Source organism: Emys orbicularis, chromosome 8 (genome assembly GCF_028017835.1).
Source record: "Emys orbicularis isolate rEmyOrb1 chromosome 8, rEmyOrb1.hap1, whole genome shotgun sequence".
Lineage (NCBI taxonomy): Eukaryota > Metazoa > Chordata > Testudines > Emydidae > Emys > Emys orbicularis.
Window position 1 is genome coordinate 74,914,412 of NC_088690.1, and position 21,055 is coordinate 74,935,466.

General features: G+C 47.6%; 1 protein-coding gene across 1 annotated transcript in view; it reads left to right on the plus strand.

Moving 5' to 3' along the window:
- The window catches only part of DIAPH1 (diaphanous related formin 1), a 180,920-nt gene that overhangs the window by 107,111 nt on the left and 52,754 nt on the right, over window positions 1-21,055 (plus strand). Inside the window, exons 16-19 of the mRNA XM_065408815.1 lie at window positions 1,260-1,372; window positions 1,478-1,847; window positions 4,374-4,488; window positions 5,061-5,069. Coding sequence (XP_065264887.1) covers window positions 1,260-1,372; window positions 1,478-1,847; window positions 4,374-4,488; window positions 5,061-5,069 — 607 coding nt within the window. The remainder of the gene's footprint in view (window positions 1-1,259; window positions 1,373-1,477; window positions 1,848-4,373; window positions 4,489-5,060; window positions 5,070-21,055) is intronic.

Below are 21,055 nucleotides of genomic sequence, written 5' to 3' on the forward strand. Positions count from 1 at the left end.
TAGCAAAGGTTATTTTTATGTGTTAATTAGTTTTCTTCAGGTCCCTCTCTGCCATGCTAGATCTCCTTCCACCAACCTAGTGCTCATGCCCTGCTTCCTCTTGGGTTGAAAATTAACTGCTATGTTAATTTCGATGGAATAAGAGGGCCCAAAGACACAACTCTGTCACTGTAAAACACTGAACAGTTATACATGGTTTGGTTTGGGGTTTTGAGGGCAGAGACCTCAGCTTGCCTAGTCCCATCACAAACATGTTAGAAACTTCATGCCAAGGTTTGGAAGATTTTTGATTGGGATACACAAGAGAAAAATAATCAGAAACAAAACATAAAGCATTTAAATTTAACTAGAGTAGTTATGCAAACCAAACTTAATTCAAACTTAGCAAAAGTCCCTTTTTCAGAGAGAGACTAATAATCCTCCTTAATGGAGAAGAAAGGCTTAGTTCTGTCACTGAATTTTGAGTTAATTGTTGTCGTCAATAGTGTTTACTTTCTCAGCAGACAGACATAAAAAGGAGAGAAGAGGTTGGAAAAGGTGGGGAAAATATGGCTTTTTTTATTGAGGTTCTCAGGACTCTTGTCCACTAGTTAGACCTAATTTCTAACCCACCGATTTTGGTCTGTTAATTTCTGATTCCATTCTTGTTTATAGTTCATGACATCAACACAGTCCTTGCATCCTATCACTAGCCCTCCATGTTAAAAACTAATCCAGACTTTGTCTCCTTTTTGTACGTTGCTCTATCAACATTAATTGTTATAGGTTATTGTAATGTTTTATCAACTTTCACCCACTTTTCAGCAATTGAGCTCACAACTGGAGTAGGCCTGCTCCACCCCGATTATTATATCACTCAGGACCGTCTCTCTGAGACTTGTTTCTACTATTCGTTTTTATTTGTTATTTACTGTAACTTGCACTGTTAGCTGACCCGATTCTGCTCGCTACTGCAGTGCAACCTGCTTAGAGGACAGTGGTATCACATGAGATTTACATTTTCCTGCATCCATCTGGTTGTAGGAGGACTTACATCCACTCTCTCAAAGGTACAGTATATGGAGAAAACACACAGATAACCGCATTCAGCAGGGTACCAGTAATTTTCATGCTAATGACCTGTGATGAAGAGAGTAGGACCTTAAAAAATTACTAGTCCACAAGTATGATATTGTTTTAGATATGGTCTCCTGTCTGCCCTACAGGGCTGGGAATTAGATACTCTGCTAATTTTGCTTGTTTTGCTCTTCTTTCTTCAGATCATTGAGTTATCGAAGGAGCTTAAAGATACTAAGAGGGAAATTGCTGCTATCTCTTCTAAAGCTGCATCTGCCTCGCCTCCCCCGCCGCTCCCTGGGGCGGCTGTGGTCCCACCTCCCCCGCCGCTCCCTGGGGCGGCTATGGTCCCGCCTCCCCCGCCGCTCCCTGGGGCGGCTATGGTCCCGCCTCCCCCGCCGCTCCCTGGGGCGGCTATGGTCCCGCCTCCCCCGCCGCTCCCTGGGGCGGCTACGGTCCCGCCGCTCCCTGGGGCGGCTATGGTCCCGCCTCCCCCGCCGCTCCCTGGGGCGGCTGCGTTCCCGCCGCCTCCCCCGCCGCTCCCTGGGGCGGCTGCATTCCCACCTCCTCCCCCTCCGCTCCCTGGTGGTCCTGGGATCCCGCCCCCTCCCCCTCCGCTCCCTGGAGGTCCTGGGATCCCACCGCCTCCTCCAGGAATGGGTGCCCCTCCTCCTTTGCCCCCTGGGTTCGGGAGCTGGGGAGCCCCTGCAGCTCCAGCTCTCCCCTATGGATTGGCTCCAAAGAAACAATATAAGCCAGAGGTGCAGCTGCGGAGACCTAACTGGTCTAAGGTAAGACCTGCTAACCTGTCTTCCAGCACCGTTCTATGCCAGGTGCTGTTGCCCACTCCATATTCTCGCCATCCTTTAGAAATGTGCGACTTTATCAGGCATCCTCTGTGGTGCATGAGGGGAGGGGAGAGGAAACCACCTGAGGAACAGGGGTGTCTGGTGGCTAATGGAGAGCAAGAGCTTCTTTGTGGGTCAGGCCTCCCCTGTAATGTAGCAGTGTCCCTGTGCTGGAGTGATGCCAAGGAGCTCTCTGTTTCCTCTTTAGCCTGCAGCTGCTGATTAATGGACTCTGTGGTGTTTAATTTCATTTAATTTCACTTGTATTATTTATTGAATGTTTTCTGCCCTCTGCCTTGGAGGAAGTGTTTTGAAGGCAGCACCATGGTAACAACCAATTTAATAATCACAACCCTTCTAAAATATGCAAGCAGTAGATAATTACCCTGCTGTAGAAAGCACAGGCTGCTTTGTCATTTAAATTAAAATTTTTCTCCCAGGTGTTTGGGTTTGGGTTTTTTTTGAACTGGGACAAAGATAGTGAATATGTGTGTGAGCAGAATTGTTGCCCTGCAGACATCTACCACAAGCAGGCAGCAAGTGTGCACAGCCCAGTCAAGCTGGCACCAGAGAGCCTGTGGGCATAGCAAGGAGGCTGGCCTCCTCTTTCCTGCTGCATGCTTATTTGGTTTATTAGCACAGAAACGTTGCATGTAATAGCTCAGTGGGTTAATATACTAGCCTTCCACTTTGGAGGATCTGCATTCAAATCCTTTTCAGCCAGAACTGTAGCCAAGTTTGGTGGTCTCAGTGATCATGTGTATGTATCACAAAATTGATGTGCAGTTGAGCCCAATTGGCCTTGTCTGCTCAGGAGAGGTCCAAAATTGGAATTGGCAAAGCAGTATGAGGACCCAGGACTAGACTAGGAACAAGTCTTCTGCAGATCAGAATATAGGTGAATTGGCAGAACTGTGTGTAATCCAAGGTCTGGGATATCCTGGTGTGCTACAGGCCAGGATTGTGGAGCATTAGCAGAGCTGTGTGGAGGTCAAACAGTAACAAATGTTGAACCTGTTTGCTCCTCGTCGACAATGTGGAAGTGTTACTGGGGTCGTCCTCTTTCAGCTTTACGGCCTAATGTGCTGGTGCTGATAAAACAGGCAGAATTACTAGTAGGAACAGACTTTCTGGTGGTGATGGTGGGTGTAGTGGTAATTGTATCCACTGCTTGTATTTTGATTGTGCCCTTACAGTTCCAGATGCTGTCTCACTTCCATAGAGACACAGTCTCTGACCTTAAGAGCTTACAATACAAGAAGTCAAGTAGCTTAAGATGAGTGGTGGACAGGGATAAAACATACAGTCCAAATATGTACTTTAAACTATCCCCACAGGCCTCTCAGTGTAATGTTAGTTATTTAACTTCTTGTAGAGAGGGCATGGTAGAAGTAGCTCTTGAGAAGTGATTTGAATGAGAATGTAGAGGCTCTGAGGGGTCAGGGGAAGAGTGGCATGGAAGATGCTGTTGTTGTAAAAGAGGACACAAGGCTGGCATTGTTGTGGGAAGCAGTGTAATACACCTCTACCCCGATATAACGCGGTCCTCGGGAGCCAAAAAATCTCACTGTGTTATAGGTGAGACCGCGTTATATCGGGGTAGGGAGAGGAACCGCTCCCCGCCCCAACTCACCTCTGCCTCCGCCGCCTCCTCCTTGAGCCTGCCGCTGCCACTCCACTTCTCCCCCCTCCCTCTCTTCCTGGAAAAGAGAGGGCCAATAGAAGGATTCAGAGTGTGTAGGGGAGAGACATGGGAAGAATGACTGGTACAGAATATGATCTCAGCAGCTACATTTGGTGTGGGCTGGAGAGGTGAAATGTGGGTTTCAGAGGGACTGGAGAGAAGAAGATTGCAATCGCCAGGACAGAAGATGGTGATGACCAGGATGAGCATTTTAGCTGTGGGCTAGAAAGGAAATGCTGGATCTTAAAGGGGTTATGGAGAAAGGCCTGGCAAAATCTGGACACAACCTGGATGTGTGAGTTAAGGCAGGGGAGTTGTCAAAGATGACCCACAGAATATGGGCCTCAGTAACAGGATGACTGTACTGTCAACAGTAAGACTAGAAAGACTAGTGAGAGTTTTGGAGGAAAATTGAGGGGTTCATATTTAGCCATGTTTCATTTAAGTTTGATGGTAAGACATCTGGGGGGAGATGGACACAGACTGAGTTAAGGGGCTGGAAGGAGGGAAGCAGGTAGGGTGGACAAGTTGATTTGTGAATCATTGGTTCTAAGATGGTAGTTGAAACTGAGCAGAAAGATCACCCTGAGAGAATGTGTAAAGGGAGAAGAGGAGGGGGCCAAGGACAGAGGTCTGTGGGGCACCTGCAAAGAGTAAGAGAGGAGGATCTGGACCCATTGAAAGATGTTAAAGGAACAAACAGGGAGGTGGGATGAGATCTCCTGTAAGCTGTGTATGTGTACACACAAATTTTGACCGTGCATCGTGCTTTGTCTCCCCTACAGATTGTGGCAGAGGAGCTGTCCCAGGACTGTTTCTGGACCAAGGTAAAAGAAGATCGATTTGAGAATGATGAGCTCTTTGCCAAGCTAACGCTCACCTTCTCTGCCCAGACTAAATGTAAGTGCTGTGCGCGGTGTCACTCCAGCTTCTTCAATCAGCACTGAAGAGTGGGAGGGATCTAGGAATGCATAACTTTATTCAGAAGGAATACAAAGGAGCTAGCTGCCAAGAGGCTATCTGCCGTGTAGTGGGAGGGAAGTTAGGCAAGGAGGACTTCTCAGTTGGCAGTTGAATGCCTTGATAGACCAGTCTTTTCATGGTGATTTTGTGATCCTTTTCTTTGGCGTTTGAGCACTGTGCTGGAATGGGAACATGTGAGGTAGGAGAAGTTCATTCTAGGATGTGGTATTGGGCAGGGAAGGATAGCTCAGTGGTTTGAGCATTGGCCTGCTAAACCCAGGGTTGTGAGTTCAATCCTTGAGGGGGCCACTTAGGGATCTGGGGCAAAATCAGTACTTGGTCCTGCTAGTGAAGGCTGGGGGCTGGACTTGATGACCTTTCAGGGTCCCTTCCAGTTCTAGGAGATAGGATATCTCCATATATTATTATTGTCCACTTGGTCTAACTTTCTTTTCCCCTCTCCTCGCCCTGCTTCCTGTTCTGTGGATTCATCGGGCCGCTACCTGCAGCCTCCAAGGGTGAGTAGCATCAACCTGTCTGAGACTGCTTTGGGGAGGCTCTACCATCTGAAAAGCAATTCTGCTGAGGGGAGGAAGTGATTACTGCTCAATGAAAAGGTTCCTTAGGATGGGGTGACTAGCCTGGGGGAACCTCAGAAAGAGGATGCTGGAAGTGGTTTCCGTCCATTAGCAGGCCTTTCCCCTCTTACTGCAATAGTATTAGTGATGGTTCCTGAGTGTTTGATTTACTTATCAAATACAGCTGAAATTCTCACACTCTTACCCAAGTATGTGTCGGGCTCCTCCATGAGCCCCAGGCTCCCTTTCCCTCCACTCTCATCCTTTTAAAGGAGTTGAGAACAGGATGCACAGATTTTGCTTCCACCCCACGCCCCCTATTTTCTGTCTAGTGTAGCAGTGATGTTACCGTATTATATAGTTACAGGGTTCCCCCACCATGAGTTCCTTCTCTGACTGATGCAGCAGTCACCTAACTGCAGGTGTTTTCCAACTGTGTCCTCTCTGAAGCTTTACCCCGAGGCTCCTTGTTTCTTCTGGGCCTTTGCTCTCCCCTCCGTGTAACGCCTTGTCTGTATTGTGGGGTGAACACACACACACACACACACACCCACCCACCCGTGACAAGGGCTCCTTGTCTGTAAGGGTGAAATATTAATCTTCTTCCTCCTCCTCTTTGGGCTTCCTGTCTGTAGTTGGGGTGCCAGATCCCCCTCTGAAGTGTGGGATGAATCTTTCCCCCTACCTTTGTCTGTAGTGCAGGGCCCCTGCCTGGATGGGGTACAATGGATGGAAGAGTTTGTCATGTTGCCGATTGAGATTGCAGCTTGGCTGATAAATTGGCTGCCTCATCTCATCTCTCTGCTTCTTTGTTTTATTTAGATGTTCATCTCGACCCCTGATGAGTGGAGCTAATAAGCACAGCTTCAAACCCTCTGTCCCTCTCCCCTTCCCCAGCAGAATTAGCATATTTATAGACAGTATAATTTTTCCTCTTTAGCTGATCTGATGGTGCCAGGCTGCACTTCAATTTGTTTCAATAAGAAGCTTGACAGGCCGCTAGGTGCCTCTGGCAGCTTTCAGGAAGTGACTCACACATTTGCATAACAGAAAAGTTCCCTCAATGCTGCAATGAAACCCTGTCCAACCTCGTTGGCTGCTCACAGGAGACCTGGCCAGACTCAGGATGCTGTCTACTGCTGGCATGCCACTCTCAGATGTTCCCCCTTCGTTCCCTCCCAGCTGCCTGAGCTGAGCACAACTTTCACAGCTGCTCTTGCAAAGGCATCTGGGCAGTCATAGTCCCAAATGGGTGAAAACCTTGCACAGGTTTGGAGTAACTGCCTTGAACGAGGTGATGAGGGAGCTCCCGTCCCTTCCCTAAGAGGTACCTTCACCCAGTTAATAGGGCAGAGGAAGGCCCACTCTTTCCTGTCATTGATGCTCTTCTAATGCCACATGTCCAGGATATGTCCCACCTAGGAAGAGGGCAGATAATCCTCCCAGGATTGCATATTGTTTCTGTCAGAGGAAGGGGGCAGCAATACTTGGTGTGGGAGGGTGGCAGTGGACTGCTGGAGTCCATCAGTGCTGTATTGTGCTGTCCTTGGTCTTCTCCCTCCCCCAGATGATTGTCTCTCAAAGCCTTGCGTTGCCCTGGGTGATACTGGCTCTTTCTGCTTTCTCTGCAGTTGAATGGATTAGTCTTGTGCTGGCTGACAGGCTGCACTCTCATTGTTATGATTACCAAAGAGTGCATTCTGGGCGGAGGGAGGAGGGTTTGGTTGTTGTATGAATTTTCCTCAGTTGTGCTTGTGGGATCTCTATTAGTCCATTTTCCCAAACTCTCACTGCCACCCCTGTGGGTTCCAGTCTCATACTCACATGTCTGGTGACTGCAGGCATTTAGGTGGCAGGCTAGCAGATTCTGTACTCGCAATGGCAAATACTCCTTCCCGTTCTACCTCCTAACCACCCTTGCCCTGACTGAGCTGCTCTCTTGTACAGAAACCCCCATGCCTTTTAGGAAGGATTCCTGGACTCTTTTGTTGAAAGGGTCTGACCCTCTTTCACCAGTGGCCTCAGAGCCTCTTTTAGAAATGATCTGAAGTCAGCAGGGACACTCCCTCCCTCCTAAGTAGTTGTTGTAATGAGACTTCTCAGTTCCTCTGTTTCTAGCATTCAGGGCTTGTCATGTCAGGAAACAGTTCATAGAATATCAGGGTTGGAAGGGACCTCTGGAGGTCATTGAGTCCAACCCCCTGCTCAAAGCAGGACCAATCCCCAGACAGATTTTTGCCCCAAATCCCTAAATGGCCCCCTCAAGGATTGAACTCTCAACCCTGGGTTTAGCAGGCCAATGCTCAAACCACTGCGCTATCCCTTCCCTCCGCCCCCCAAAGTATCTCTAGTGTTTTAAGTCAGAGTCTGACTGCTAGTTTAGGGAAGGTTGGGAGCCTCAAAAGCAGTGCATAGGTCAGTCTTTACAAACAAATATCTGCACTGAGGTCATAACCTAGGCTCTGCTATGCAATCAAATGGTCCAGCATGCAGGGAAACCCAAGATGGGATGGCTAAAGTGCAGCCCTTGGAGCCAGGTTTAGCCTGTGGAGCTCTTTGCTGTACCCTGCTGCTGCCACCATACAGAGCCACAGTCTGCTCAGATCACAGTTCCACCATACACTCTTGATCCAGGGGTGTGGCCATTGGTGCCTGACTCTCCTTCTCTATGAAAGATGAGGCCACGTGCAGTATGCTCTCTAATGCAAATTCAGTGCAGCTCTGTAGCTTCTATTAAGTTTTCCCGTGTTTGGGCAAATTTGGTGACCCTCTACACAAGGGATCCACTGTAAATCAGAGGCTTAAAGTGCTGTTTTTAAGCACCAGTGGATAGTGCCCATGAGAGCCTCAGTATGGTCTTCATGCTGAACAGCTAGAATCAGGCCAACCCCAGGCATCTGTCATTTCGGGAAGAGTGAAGGGTGATCAGCTATTGAATCTGGGCAGTGTTGGCACAGCTGGTACTGTATTGTGCAGTGGTAACAGAAAAAGGCAGGTTGTACAGTGCTGATGGAAAGCCTGAATAAGGCCCCAAGGTAGTGACTGGGGAAGGGTAGCTGCCTTTCTCACTAGGGTGGGCACTGTCTGAAGATGGTTGGGTTACTTAGCAGGGGACTGTAGTGGTGAAAAGGGGTTTGGTGGTCTATTGTCCCTGTCTCAAGGACTTCTGCTGTCTTGTGGAAGTACTCTGAGTGACAGTCCGTACTCTGCATCTCCCAATTCCTACTTGCGAAGTTGGGGATTTGTCCTCTGGGGAGTGGAAACTAAATGGCTGAGGTGGGTAGCTTGAGTAAACTGTGCATGAAAGAGTTACTACTCTCCACTTTTCTAACTGTGCTGAATGAGTGAACATCTCTATTAGGCATTAAAGGTCCCTGAAGAGGCACCTCACACACTACTCCACAGGTAGACTCCACTTTAATATGAGCAGGGCACTCTTTAATTTTTAACTGTCTTTCAATTAAAACTACACAGCTGCACTTAGTTCTGTTTAATGGGTTTGGCAGTATGCTGTGCCCTGCTCTCTCAAAGGTACAAACTGCACTTGGCCATCTCCCTCCCCCCCACCCCAATCCTGCACTTGCCTGTGAAATATTTAACTCCACTCCTTCCTTTCAGCTGCCACACTTTGAAAGAAAAGTTTAATCATTTTTACCCAGAGGGTAAAGAAGAATCTCTCCTCTGTATGTATAATGAGACTTGGAATGAGATGTCAGCAGAATGTCTTTTCCCTTCCTCTTTCCCCTTTTCTCTCTTTTTCCCATGCTTCAGTGACTCCAGCTTTCCCTGACTTTTCTTTCAACTAGTCAGTCAGACAGTTCAATTATTTAAATACTGGGGGTCTTGTTTTTAATATCTCTCTCAGGGAAGTGAGTGGTTTGGCAGGAAGAGCGATGGCTGAGCTGGCCAACCAGCATGCTTGTACCCACTGACACTTGCCATCCATTCCTGGTGTGCCTGTCACTGTTAATCAGAGAGGTGGCAGTATGCTGAACATTCATAGGCTGCCTTATCAGATCTTGGACTCTGGGCCCCAGTGGACTTTCCTATCGACTTTTCTAATCCCATGCTTCATTTCTGCAACTTCCCATACTAAGAGAAATATGGTGCACGCAGAATAGGGTGAATGGAAGGGGCTCCCCCTCGGAAAGTTTGCAGAGAGGTTTGTAGAGTGTTTAGTGTGCGTTAACTGGCTGTCCACTCGTCCCAGTGGCTGGCATCTCTCCTTTCCTTTCTCCTGCTCTAACAGGTGGATGCTGAGGCTCTCTTCCCCATCTCACTGAGTGCTCTATGCAGAATATCTTTCAAAACTATTTAATATTTATAGAGCTAAAAGCAAATGGAAGGCAAGGCACTCTCCTCTGTCTGTACCAAGGCAGGTTCTTCTCCTCAGAGACTCCCAGCCTGTGAAAATTTCACAAGCTTGAACTGTGAGGTTGCTCACGATAAATCAGTTGCTTTCTCAACTGATTCCAAAATGAACTGAAACATAAATGGAATGCTGAGGGCAGCAGTGTCCTGGGGTCCCAGCTTCACTCCTCCCTTTGGGCTCTCATCATTTTGTGTTGGGACGTCAGAATTCCTTGGAGCTGCACAGTGTGATAGAAGAGGTGGTGTCGAGCCAGGAAGCCATTGTGTGGGGGAGTCAGCTCCTGTCCAAGAGTGTTGAGTGATGTTTCCTTGCCCTCCCTCTTCCAGGAGTTCCAATTCCCATCTATTACAGGGAATTTGTCTCTGTTCTGAGGAGAGGGTTTGTAGCTGTGCTCCATCCTAACAGCTATTGTTGTGACAGCATGTGAATATAGGCGATATGCAAACAGGATGCCTTGTCAGGACTATTAACACTGATCCCAGGGTACTCCTTTGCCCCGCTCCCAAAAAAGAGAATGGGTTTTTTCTTTGCAAATAAAACAGATACAAAATTCATTGAGAGGTTTTGACAGGGATGAGGTTAATGTGTGCTGGCTGAGGTGAAATTACTGAAGCTGAGAGCTTATGTTAGGATTGCGCTTCTCAGTCCTGGGCATACTTCCATGTCAGCAGTTGGTAGGAGGGCTCTCTTTACTGCAGGTAACTGCAGAATACAGCCTTCTGAATGTCTGTTCCCCTACAGATCAGGGTCTATGTGCTGTGCAGGTTTCACTGCCACTTTGGAGCTGTTCCTGAAGTCCATTACCAGCAATGGTCTGTGCCATACAGGAACCTGGTACCATGGAATCCTCTTCCAGTGTGGCACAGCATTCATAGCACTAAGCCCTTGTAAACAGAAGCTATTTGGGGTATTATTAAATGCAGAAATTGAACTGTTTTTTTCCACCATAACAACAGAGACACTTGCAATATCAACCACCCAATCTCCATCCTTAAATAGAAAAAATACCTACCCTAAGCAGAGTCTTTCCTGTTACCTGAAAGGTGAGAGAAGCCAGAGACTTCAAGAAGTCCACTAGAGACTTTGCTGTTGCTCATCTCTTCTATATACTACAACGATGGGCAGTAGTTCAAAACCTGAAGACACACAGTTTCTTAATAAAACCCTTTGGAGGCTGGTGCCTGTATATTCTGAAACATGCTGCTCACAAATCTCTTCAACTTTGGATTCAAATTTTCCTGGGATGTTTTGTGTTCTACTTAGTCCCTGTTGCTCTCTGTCTGAGCAATGGAACACCAGGAAAGTGGAAAGGGAAGGCCCTTTGGATTTTAGGGTGCTGTGTACTCTTCCCTCCTCAAGATAAAGTGGGGGTTGTGGCTGGGATGCTGATATCACTTTCCCAAAGTGGGACAAACTCAGTCCCCGATCATGAATATTTCAGGTCACTCCCATCTCATTGCCCACAACACTGTGATAAAAGCCCTGCCAGCCCCACCGCCGAAGCTGGTAATTGCAAACACATGTAAGCACAATCCACCTTTGTGAAAACCTGCCAAAAAATTGATGTGTTTGGGGAGTGCTGGTGCCTGCTGTCGCTGAACACAAGAGCTGTGGCTCACGCTCCAGTACCTGCAGTGCAGCTCAGCTCTTCATGGCAAGTGAGGGAAAGGGAGAGCCCTTGTCCTTCTGTTTGGATTGCATTGTTTACCTGATCTGATCTGACATACCTTGGCCACCAGCCCAGCAGAGGAAGGCCTTTAATCTCGGTGTGTGCATGTATGTGGGGGGTGAATTAGCTCACCCCATTAGCGTAGGTGTCAAGTGGGGTTGGACACCTATGAGCAAACCACTTCTGTTAAGTGTAGTTTTGAGGGGACCCTTTGTGGCCCTCTCCAAGCTGAGTGTGTGTGACCCTGTACTACTCCGATTGTAGCTCTGCCATAAGGATTCAGTAATATTCCTACTGGTTGTTTTAAAGGAAAACAAAACTGGTCTAGAGGGGCTTGAAGAATGTCCCTTCTCTATCCAAAGCCAGGGCAGTTTCAGGTCATTTTTTTTAATTGTGAAACCAGCATGCAATCATAAGTAAAGCAAACTTTGTTTGAGGAAGCCCCTGTGAGCCCATCCCCTCCGCTCTACTGGCCCTTGCTGGCTTCGTCAGTGTCACTTTCCTTCATTCCTGTTTCTCCAATACTTCATCCTTTGTAAATGTGTCTCTCTAATGCTCTCTTGCTCTTTCTTTCTCATGTGGCTTTTCTGCCTGTCCCCTCACCATGATTTCTCCTCCCTGCTCTTCCTCTGCCCACTTGGGGTGGGAAGCTATCGTGCTTGCCTTGGTCATTTCCCACATGTGGGTGGCAAGTGTTTTAGAGGGAAAATTTGTGGGTGTCACCCTGCAGGTGTGGGTTCGTCTGCCAGCAGGAGTGAGACTTGAGTTAAAGGAGTTTATCTCCGACTGTTTAACAGACCCCCAAACACTGGAGACATGTGGGCTGGATTCCATTTCCAGGGCCATCTCCATGCTGTGGGGATGGGGGCTTGAGAACACATGCTCTGTATCTGTCTGCCCCTTCATTCAAGCACTTCTGTCTCTGAAGCAAAATAATTGAACCCTTGCTCTGCTCTTCCAAATTTTGTGTATAGATGGGCCCAGAAGTGATTGACTGGGAGGGGGTCGGTATTCTGTGGGCCCTGAGGTGGATTCTGTTGGCTCTGCAGGCCTGGAGTAACTGGCTGTGAACAGCTGCTGCAGAGCTCTGTGGGAACTAGGAGCAGCAGGCTTGTTTTGCACAGCTTGAATATGCACAGACATTGTCAGTGCTGTGGATGACTGTGTTTCTGTGTGTGGGGAAGTTTTTTGGATCACCAGGGTTTCCTCAGCTTCCATTATTTGCTTCATTGCTTGTCAAACACAACTCCTGCCCCAACACTAGACAGCACACTCATCACTACACTTGCTTATCCGAGCAGTGCTACTTTGCGTTACCTCAGATGATAAAAATCTACCTGCATCTTTGTGCCTGACCTGCTTTGGTGAGGTCTGTGTTGTGCCTGCTGTTTTGTCTGTCTTAGAGCCAGACAGTTATGGCCTTAGTCTCCCTAGTTTTTCTACTCTTTTCGTCTTCTTCTGGAGGGTCAAATGCTTGTTTCTGAACTGACATTTACTGCTGGGAGCTTCATTATTCCATCCCCAGACTCAGCTCTGATTCAGACAGGTTCATGCTGCTGCAAAGGTCACAGGGGCAGGAGAACTCCCAGCCTTTCTTTCTCTCCTGCCACTTCTGCCCTAATTACCCTCTGAGGAGCTGTATCTCTGCTGGCCCTTTGTATATTGTATTTGAGAACAGCACAGGTGCTTCTATCAACCAGACCACATATAATATCTTACACTACTTTTTCCTTTTATTTGCATGCCAAACAGAGATCATGAAAGTCAGTTGTTTAGATGTAGTATTAATGAGGCAAAGGCTTCTGTGAAGTCCTACCTCATTTATTGCACACCATATAGTAGTGCATGAGGCACTGTACACCATACTAGGTCGTTAATGAATGAAGCAAGGGCTTGTGTGGTGCTGAGCCTCCTACACTGTGCACTCCACAGTGTGCACTATAAATAAAAAACTGATTTGATCTTGTGGAATTTATTGGCCGGACAAGCTATGAGTGCAAGTATATATGATAGCTCAGATATCTGTCACAAGATAGCTTGGTAATTCATCAAGGCTTCCCACTAGTGATTGGGATTTAGTAGTAGTGTCCCCTTGCCCTATGGCAACTTATTGCTCTGTTGATGTGTCAGGTTCACCAGTGTGTTGCTGGTGCATAGGGACAGGGTGGTGTTTCTCACACTGCAGCTGCCATTCCCCAGTTCTGTAGTGCATGACACTTTAGACTCTTGGAGGCTTGTTCATTTGTCAGAGTCCTGATCTTTGGGCCCTCAGTGCACAGTTATCTCCTGAGAACTGGCTCCTAACCTAGATGCAATTGCCTCGGTAATGGAATGCCTGTCCTCAAAGGGTATCAGACTGCACAGAGCTGATAAGGAGACTCACTGTCCTGTTTGGGAGATCCCGGGCATGGAGCGGAGTGAAATGTTAATAGGAGGCTTAGTGACTGATCAGTAAGTGCTCCAGGCTAGAGAAACATCTCCCTGAGATCATTACTTCACACTACTGTCCCCACTAACACCCATAAGCTTGCACGCTAATGCTTTTTCTCCTTCAGTCTCACTGTTCATGGAACAGTGGATATGATGGTGGGACAGAGTGCCTCTGCAGAGAAAGCTTTTCCAAAATCTCGGAGACCCTATCTGGGGAGATTCTCCTAGGGTGGAGCAGACCACTCTTCTGTATGGTGGCACTTGTTCCATGCAGTGAGATGCAGATTTTCCATCCTGGGAGGATTCCATGAGATTCCTTGTTACTTAGAAAGCAAAACTCTAGGAGACTGCCCTGCTGCGAGGGAGGGAATGATGACAGCAGGGGTGAGAGAAAATGTGGGTAGAAGGAGATGTGGGTGAGAGTGGCATTGCCCTGCCCGTATGTAGGTAAGAGATGGCTGAATGGGCTTGACAGATCTGAGCTGCCATCATTATTTATTGAAGTACATTAAAAAATTATTGGTGGAGAAATAGGGTCTTTGTCTGTGTGACGTTCCCCTGGTGTTATCTGGACCGATCTGCTAGGTCACTCCAATCCTCGACTCTGGGAGCCGGCCTTACCCTGCTCTGCTGTGAGAACCCCCACACCCGGCCTGTTCACGCACTGCCTCTGCCATGTAAGCTGCTCCCAGCTACATGAGTGAGCACTTTTGGCCAGCCGCTGCTTGGATTGTGCAACCGAATGACACTAGCCAATATCTCTGGTCCCAGACACAACCCTAGGAACCTCCGTTTTGCAGTGTCCACTGATGCCCGCTGGACGCTCCAAGCTTATATGAGTTTGTCAATTTAACATATAAATTGATATGTACCAGGCTTGTTATCCCAAGGGGAGTCTCTGACACGCTTCAAATCAAATGCACTGCTTCAGGTAGAATAAACAAAGTTACTAACTACAAAAAATAGATTTTAAGTGATTATAAGTCAAAGCGCAACAAGTCAGATTTGGTCAAATGAAATAAAAGCAAAACGCATTCTAAGCTGATCTTAACACTTTCAGTGCCCTTACAAACTTAGATGCTTCTCATCACAGGCTGGCTGGTTGCCCTTCCGCCAGGTTCTCCCTTTTGATCAGTGCTTCAGTTGCTTGGTGTGGTGTCTGTAGATGTAGGTGGAAGAGAGAGAGCGTGGCAAACATCTCTCCCTTTTATCATGTTCTTTCTTCCCTCTTGGCTCACCCCCCCGCCCCCTTCAGTGTCAGGTGAACATTATCTCATCATAGTCCCATAGAATCATAGAATATCAGGGTTGGAAGAGACCTCACGAGGTCATCTAGTCCAACACCCTGCTCAAAGCCGGACCAACCCCAACTAAATCATACCAGCCAGGGCTTTGTCAAGCCTGACCTTAAAAACCTCTAAGGAAGGAAATTCCACCTCCTTCCTAGGTAACCCATTCCAGTGCTTCTCCACCCTCCTAGTGAAAAAGTTTTTCCTAATATCCAGCCTAACCTCCCCCACTGCAACTTGAGACCATTACTCCTTGTTCTGTCATCTGGTACCACTGAGAACAGTCTAGATCCATCCTCTTTGGAACCCCCTTTCAGGTAGTTGAAAGCAGCTATCAAATCCCCCCTCATTCTTCTGCAAACTAAACAATCCCAGTTCCCTCAGCCTCTCCTCATAAGTCATGTGTTCCAGCCCCTTAATCATTTTTGTTGCCCTCCGCTGGACTCTTTCCAATTTTTCCACATCCTCCTTGTAGTGTGGGGCCCAAAACTGGACACAGTACTCCAGATGAGGCATCACCAATGTCGGATAGAGGGGAATGATCACGTCCCTCGATCTGCTGGCAATGCCCCTACTTATACAGCCCAAAATGCCGTTAGCCTTCTTGGCAACAAGGGCACACTGTCGACTCATATCCAGCTTCTCGTCCACTGTAACCCCTAGGTCCTTTTCTGCAGAACTGACCAAGGGAAGGGGAATCCAACAGATCCTTTGTTGCTGCCTAGGCCAGTGTCCTTTGTTCCTGTGAGGCTGGGCTGGATTTGTCCCATACATGCCCTGATGAGGTGTGAACTGCCCCTCTGCTCCCGGAGAGTTTTGCCTGGGCTTGTTTTAAGCCTTGAGGACACATTTTCAGCCTTATAACTATATACAGGAAATTACAACCTATAACATTACTATATTACCCACCATGACAAACTTTGCATTGGATATCACACAATCATATTATAAGTATGAACATGGGGGTGCAGGGTGTTCTCCCGAGATACAGAGTGTCACAGTCTGTGGCTGGGACCTTTGTAGGTAGCAGCAAATTGCCTCTTCTCTCCATTCAGTTTTCCCATTGTGAACTAAAACTTCCCTACCAGTTGTTGTCCAGTAGGTGGCACTCCTGGCTTAGAAATGGAGTTTTGTGATCAGATTGCTGGCTCTGTGGCAGCTAGTTTCTCATGCTGTATCCATTTAAATGGGTGAGATTGTAATGTCTCACTGAAATGCACACTGCAAAATACTTAATTGCAAGACAGAGAGAGATTAAACCCGGTCTTCAAATGAATCTCAAGTGAACAAGGTCAGGCAGGATCTGCAGAAGACAAAATGCACCCCATGCCATATCCATGTGTTTAATTAATCGAGGAGAGCATTGCATCAGGTGGAATGCTGCCCTTTATAGAGCAACCTGATAAAGGGTGGTGAAGCGGAGTGCAGTCATGGACAACCTGTCGACTTCTGTTGCTGTGACATGTAATATTGAGGTTCTTGCTTAGCCAGGGTGTGTGTGCATGCTAGATGGGCTTTACCTTTCAGGGAAGGGGTTGTTTTATTTTTCTTAAAATTGGTTGAAGTTTAACTTTCAATGGCAGGTCTTTGTATAAACTTCCAAAAACTTCACACATTGCTCTATCTTTTGTCAGACTATCTGCCGCATGGCACTTGCATGGGGATCTCGTAGGCCTTTTCCATCTCTAACTCCTATGAAAGGGAACATTACAGAAGTTGGGAGGCAAGGGATTAAGAATAATTTCTCAGCTGGACAGTTCAGCAGCAGACCAGCGTACTGACCTGGATAATAACAGGTGGATACTGAGAACTCAAGAATCAGACTCTAGATGTGGGCTGACACTTCAGCAGTGGGATTCAGATTAATTTCTCTCGGAGTAGGTAAATGCCAGTTGACTGCTGTCAGAGAAGGCTTCATGGAGGAATAGATCTTCCAAGAACAACACTTAGGCAGAACAAGTGACATTTACTGGTAGCTATAGTTCAAACTTTGCACCGAGTCCGTCAGTGAAAATAGAAGCAGATTTCAAATTCCAGAGTAGAATCTTATTGTTTTGAGGGATGTTTAATTTTGTCCTGTAACTTTTTGGCCTTTTCAGCATCCCCATCACCTTTCCCTTTGCTAAAGCTGAGTTCGCTGACTGTCTCTTTCAGGAGTGCCTGTTTGAGCAAAACTCAAGTGTTCCCATTAGCTTGTGTGAGGGAGCTCATCAGACTTCCCAGAGCAGCCTGTTCTTTTGCTGGGACTAAGAGTTTTTTCTTGATTTGTGATGTTTGTTAAGAGGACTTGGCTGCTGGGCCTGTGAGCTGAAATCCATCTCTGCATTTCTGTAGTTGTTGCCATTTGATCTGCAAACTGGCTGGATTTGCTTGGAGTCCAGACCAGTTCCCATTAATGTTCAGCTGCTCTTGCAGTATGCTGGTACACACTAGGGAAATTTGCTGGGACCAGGGATCTGTAATCTTCTCAAACTGGGACAGGCTATGTGCATGTTTTGGGGAAAATAATTTGTGTGCTTTTTAACCTCTCCTCTGCTCCTCTGTCAAAAACTTTACTGTCTGGCTCTAGCCAGCCATGTTCAGCATGTGTTGGGTGGCTCTGAGCCCCCTAGGGTGTGGTGCGTGTGGGGTTAATTCCCTGTGCAGCACAGAGGTCTCTCAAATTCTGGCTGCAGTGTATGCTTGGCCCTTGCAGGCTGAGTGCAGAGACCCAGGCAGCCATCACTTGCTCCCATTGCTTTCTCTGCCTGTTACAATCTCAGCTGACTCCCAGTGCAGCTTTAATTAATTGGGCTCACAGTTAGCTTCAGGGCACGCACTTTCCTTTGATTTGATGAGCCTCACTGCAGCATGAGTGAGCGATTCTGGGCTGAAGGTAGCACAGAAAGTTAATGAAGCTGGACTGGTGTCCCCTGCCCTTGGACCTGTGCCAGGCCTGGATGTTGGTCCCTACTCCCCACACCTGAGGCATGCCAGGGCCCTTCGTACAGTTCTTAGTTAATTAACCAGGAAGTTATTTCTTCCTTCTTCCTCCTCGCCCATCAGTCACTCTGGGATAGTCCTTCTCACCCAGGACACTCTCTTGACCTACTCTGGAGAATGTCTTCACTCAGCCCCCCCATTGTGAACATAGTACACCCTCAGTTGCTTTGGGGGTGGGTCCCAGCCACCCACTGCTGTGAGTAATGGGGATCTTCCTGCCAGGGCCCCCCACCCTATCTTCAATTGAGGGGATGGGGCCTTCTCACCTCTGTTGTGACCTGGGACCAGGTGTCTGTCCACCCCCACTAGTTACATAAAGGGAGCCAGGATTCAGCAGGTGCTGAATAAGGTAAATGTGACAGAGAGGCAGGAAGTGGGGCAGGTTCAATAAGAGGGAGCAGCTGAGAATGAAGAGAATCAGAAAGGGACATTAATGGAAGTAGAGGTGGTGGGGAAACGGGGAACCATCCAATTCCATACTGACTATGACTCCAATGCACTCTTATTATTGGGGCCCTGAAGAGACCTATAGCACATAGCTGTATGGATCAGACCAGCGACCCATCTAATCTAGGGTTTTGCCTTTGGGAGTGGCTGATACCTAATGTTTAGAGGAAAGTGACACCCCTTCTCCTTGCCCAGAATGCACACTCACATGCAGAGAAATTGAGCCTGGAACCAGTGCTGACAGTTCATTCCCAGCATGGCTAGTGGGACCTATTTCAGCTCTCCTCAGCTTCCTCATTTCAACCAGCAGATGGCGCCCAGAGCATATAATGCCTGAGAAATGGTGACTGTTAATCAGGGAACACTAAAGCAGCCCTGTACAGCTTTGATTTGACTTTAGCTGTTCCTGATGCAAACTGTCTAGATGAGTTGCTTAATTTTGTAAATGTTCAGCAAAATGATGCTCTCTGAAGGGTGACAGAGCTGGACAGGCCCCATTAGGTCGCCTACTCAGTCTCACAGGAACTAATGCAGGATTGGTTGCTACAGCACATTTTCTGGGGCTTTCTTTGATCGATGTTGAAATGTCCCAAGGGACAAGGCTTCCAGCATTTCCTTTGGAGATAGTTTCGCAGAGCATTGCAGGAGTGGCTGGCTGATGGCCAGCATTAATTTCATCCCATCACTGCTAGTTACACCCTGTGTGTCACCCTAAGTAATCCCTCCTCCCTCATTGGGTTAGCATCCCCACCCTCTGCATATCATCCGAAGCAGTCTCTCTCCCTCTTCAGAGCTAACGCCCTTCTGATGTTCCTGGGCCTTTAGTAGCTCTTTAATCAGGTTATATAGAGTGAACTCATTTAAGCTGCATCTAAGGACACCCCACACTTCCCTTGCCATTGGCATGAGGAGTGGGGAGCGTAGCTTGCAATGCACTGACAGAGGTAGGAAAGGCTGAGCTTGTATTTTAATCACTAGCCCATGTACAACTTCTCAGTCAGCTATGCTGGTGCTGTCTCTTTACTTGCAGAATTCAGGTAGAGGGGAGATCTCTGAGATTCTCCATTGCACCCAGCTCCTTTACATTGCTCTGGCAGAATACAGGGGTACAATTGACCCCAGTGGTATATTTACTTTGTGTGCCCCCCATCGTAGCCCCGGTATAGGGAGTGTGTTGAAGGCAGGCCAAGGGACAGATGTGCGGCATAGCCAGAGTGTTACTGCATTCTCTGCTACTTCAGGGACTTGGCAGGGCTGAGAATATGGAGAGTGAAAAGGTGTCTTAAACCCATCTTTGCCTCTTCCATTCCTGTGCTGAGTGCATGAACCAATTAACAGTTAGTAGACCCACTGGGTGTAATCTCACTACCTGCCTCCCTCCTCAATGGCCAGCACAGGATCATTCCTTACAGTTCTTTCGTCAGGGCCTTCCACCTTTCCATTGGGATGAGAGTTCTGCTTCTTAACAGTTCTCCCCACTTGGAAAAGGTTCTATTATTCAGCCTGAGTGTTTGCTTTCCTGTTGCCTCCTGTTACTCCTAGTTTACTCCCCTATGACCCACCACAATCAGTTCCTCTCCTTCCTTTTAGCTTGCATCTTTCAGATATTTGTAGACAGATGGAGGGGACAGATTCTGTCCCTTGCTATGGCCTGGCAGTATAAAGGAGCTGTAAAGCAAAGCAGAATGGAAATTTCCCCACACTGAAGCAGTGAGGGGCCAGTACAGGCAGTACAACCCCTGTGGGCATTCTGGGACAGATTAAGGGCAGGAGGGGCAGTAGCCAGAACAGTTTCCACTCTGGCTATTCTGGGCTGTAGAGCAGCCCTTAGGTAGCAAAATGCCAGGCTGCTGTACTTAGAGCAGCCCCTAGAATTGCTTTCTTATACTGTGGGTCATGTCAGCCCCAAGGCATCCCAGAATTAAATAAATGCAGAAGCAGTTTAAAGCCACCTTTGCACCTTCATCTCTGGACTTTGATTCCTGTGCTGCACCTCCTGAGAGGCATAGCACAGAATCTGGGCCCATGTCACCTTAGGGAAGTTGTTTGCCTGGGCTAGCTATGTATTTAGCTGTATTAATCTCTCTAAATCCATCCCTGCTGGTGCAGTTCTGTTGCTCTTCAAATTCCTTCCCGTTTATAAAGATTTTTCTTTCAATGTGATGCCCAGATTTGAACCCAGCTGTAGTTATACTTCTCTATGCCATGTTGTTGGTGTCTTTGCATAGGCAGCCCCTAATCACATTGGCTTCTTATTCTAACGCTATGTTGTATTCCAAACTCCAATCAAAGCCTACTGTCAGTGCTAGGGGTACCTCATTTCCCCCCCCTCCCTCCAGTTTCTCCCTCCCATGGGATCTCAGGTTTAATGACTGTTTTTTCTGGAGTGTATTCATTTCATAGAATCATAAAATATCAGGGTTGGAAGGGACCTCAGGAGGTCATTTGCATTTGTCCACGTTAAATCTCGTGTTATCAGATGTCAAAGGCTCGAACTTGTTTTTGTTTCAGAAGGATTTGGGAAGTGGGAGAGCAAACAGGCAGTGTCACAAAGGAGGCAGGTGTGACCTGTATTAAGGTAAAACTTGCAAGTATGGGATGGAGTTCTGGGCCCTTGCTGTGGAGAAGTCTGCAGGTATTTGGTGCTGGGGATAATAGCAAGCACAGCTATGAGGATGGCCAGTGTGTTGCTGCTACAGACTTGGACACTTCTTGTAGTGACTGTTTGTGTCAATTT